The sequence below is a fragment of the Somniosus microcephalus genome, chromosome 6 (assembly GCF_052327205.1).
Source record: "Somniosus microcephalus isolate GS21.2 chromosome 6, FLI_Smic_1.0, whole genome shotgun sequence".
Taxonomy (NCBI): domain Eukaryota; kingdom Metazoa; phylum Chordata; class Chondrichthyes; order Squaliformes; family Somniosidae; genus Somniosus; species Somniosus microcephalus.
This window is the reverse complement of record NC_140992.1, coordinates 203,442,265-203,444,559: the sequence shown is the minus strand read 5'-3', so window position 1 is coordinate 203,444,559 and position 2,295 is coordinate 203,442,265. Positions and strand designations below refer to the sequence as shown.

Here is a 2,295-nt window from a genome sequence, read left to right as displayed (position 1 = left end):
TGGTGCCCTTTGCTGAATCGGAGCCCAGTTTTATGGGGTTGTGATCGGTGGGGAACCGGCTGCAAAACCGGGGAAGGGGCGGGTCGGTCCGGGCAGAATGCACCCGGGGCACCGAAGTGAGTCAGCGGCTGAAGGTTTGAATTGCACCCGTCTCCTTCACTCACAACACGGCCCCAAACGATTTCTCAATAACAGCAATTTAGATCAGGTCATTTCTGATTCTAAATATTTAGAGTGACTAAAAACAAACTCCAGTGTAGTTCAGGCTTTAAACAGCCAGGAAGTGCACACGGTTCAAAGGTCACCTGTGCTCCCGGCTCCTCACACTGACCAGACAACTGGGCAATTCTCACCTCTCCAGACACTGTGGCTTTGAATCGTGCTGCACTGAAAGCACTTTATTAATGGAATCTCTTGTAGATATCGAGGCAAGTGGGAAACTCTCTGGTACACAGGATCTGGGACAGCAATCCGAAACACAAAAACTAACAAATATCTCGAGTGAAATCGGTCAATAAACTTCAAACAGAACGTGCAGTCCTGGCCTCCCCCAGACCGTGGGTGTGAAACTTATTGCAGACGCTCAGACACCCGGCGATTCAACGGCAAATGTTGGGAAATTGCTGTTATTGAGAAATCTTTTGGGGCCGTGTTGTGAGTGAAGGAGACGGGTGCAATTCAAACCTTCAGCCGCTGACTCACTTCGGTGTCCCGGGTGCATTCTGCCCGGACCGACCCGCCCCTTCCCCGGTTTTGCAGCCGGTTCCCCACCGATCACAACCCCATAAAACTCGGCTCCGATTCAGCAAAGGGCACCAGATCGAGAAGCGCTGCTTGGGTGAGGGCTGGAATCTGAAGAAGAAGTTAGTGAAATGTCTGACTCGAAGCCCTGTGTCTGCCTGGATGGTGAGTGGCGACTAGTGCAGTCCTTTCAGCACAGTGTCCCGGCTCAGTCTCACTGAGGTGGAGCAGGATTGGAGGGCAGGCTCTTTATTAAAGTAACTGCAGAACAGAATGGGACAAAGAGCCGGGGCTCCTCCACACCGGGGCATTTCTCCGGGTTTGAGCCTTAACTCAAATGTCTTTGTTTTTCCTGTTTTCAGGATCCTGCTCCTGTGAAAAAACCTGCAGGTGCTCCGACTGCCGATGTCCCACCAGCAAAGCTGGACGCTGCCAGAAAAGTGAGTAACTGTGGGACTGTTTACAGCTCCTCACATTGTATTTATGTGACGGATAGTTCTGGGCAGAACTGAGAGGACCGGAATAGAAAAGTACAAGGTCCATGATTTCACCTGATTTATTTCCCATCAGATTGTCCAACCTAAAGAGACTCGAGGTGGTAACACTGCTGGTTAAAGAAGGGTTTTAGAGTGACATCGGAAAGAGATGATTTTATAGACTTATCACTAGAAATAGGTTTGGAGAGATACTGACAGTAACATATTCACCCAAACCCCCTCACATCGTGTCCTGAGGCGGGGCATCTTCAGATGGGTTACTTGGAGATATGGCACAGATTAGTTTATTAGGGAGGAGCTGAGTGCTGTAATGGGAGGGTCTGGGGCTGTTTCACTGAACTCATTCATTGTTCCTGATTTCTGCCTTTGCCCTCTCCTCTCTCAGGTTGCTGCTCTTGCTGTCCTGCAGGATGCACGAACTGCGCCAATGGCTGTGTGTGTAAAGGGAAAACCTTCGACAAATGTAGCTGCTGCTCCTGAACAACAGGCCCTTCAGGCCCAATATAGAAAGTATTGTCCATATGTACTGTATTACACAAGCCGCATGTCCTCAGTATCTCTGTCCTGATGAGTTGTCTGTTTATATAAACTCAGGAAAAGTGAATTCATTGTTTTTGAAATTATCATGTTTAATATCGGTAAATAAAAAAACTATTTCAAGTCCTGTGATTAGTGCCTTTCTCTTCGTTAAATAAGTGATGTTCCTAACGACAGCTCAATGTGTAGGGAACAAGTTAGAGCCTAAACAGGCCACATTGTATAAAATGATGCCGGAAAGCCACATTACATAAGTGAAGTTTGGGAACTTCTGCTCTACTCCCTTCCCCTTCAGTTGCTTGTCTAGCTTCACCTTAAATGTATCTATATTATTATTCGAGTTACCTCAATCCAATTCAATGAAAAATGTTCACCTGTGTCATAGTCCAATGTGTAGGGAACAAGTTAGAGCCTAAACAGGACACATTGAATAACATGATGGCCTAGAAATTCGGTATGGCCCCGCCAGGTCTTTTGCGCCCGAAATTTTGCGCTCGCCAGGATTCCCGTAGCGCCCGCC

The 2,295-nt window shown here is 47.7% G+C and overlaps 1 protein-coding gene across 1 annotated transcript; it reads left to right on the top strand.

The window, feature by feature from the left end:
• The first annotated feature begins 818 nt into the window (after window positions 1-818).
• LOC147116380 (metallothionein-like) lies at window positions 819-1,898 on the top strand. The gene is made up of 3 exons (XM_085991255.1): window positions 819-906; window positions 1,104-1,181; window positions 1,624-1,898. Exons 1-3 carry the CDS (start codon window positions 873-875, stop codon window positions 1,716-1,718), a joined length of 207 nt encoding a protein of 68 aa, XP_085847381.1. The 5' UTR covers window positions 819-872; the 3' UTR covers window positions 1,719-1,898.
• Window positions 1,899-2,295: the final 397 nt, after the last annotated feature.

Bases quoted from the DNA above. Each gene is read 5' to 3' on its own strand.
- LOC147116380 (XM_085991255.1), top strand. From the start codon at position 873: ATGTCTGACTCGAAGCCCTGTGTCTGCCTGGATG. The intron at 907-1,103 runs GTGAGTGGCGAC...TCCTGTTTTCAG, and splicing joins GCCCTGTGTCTGCCTGGATG to GATCCTGCTCCTGTGAAAAA. The intron at 1,182-1,623 runs GTGAGTAACTGT...CTCCTCTCTCAG, and splicing joins AGCTGGACGCTGCCAGAAAA to GTTGCTGCTCTTGCTGTCCT.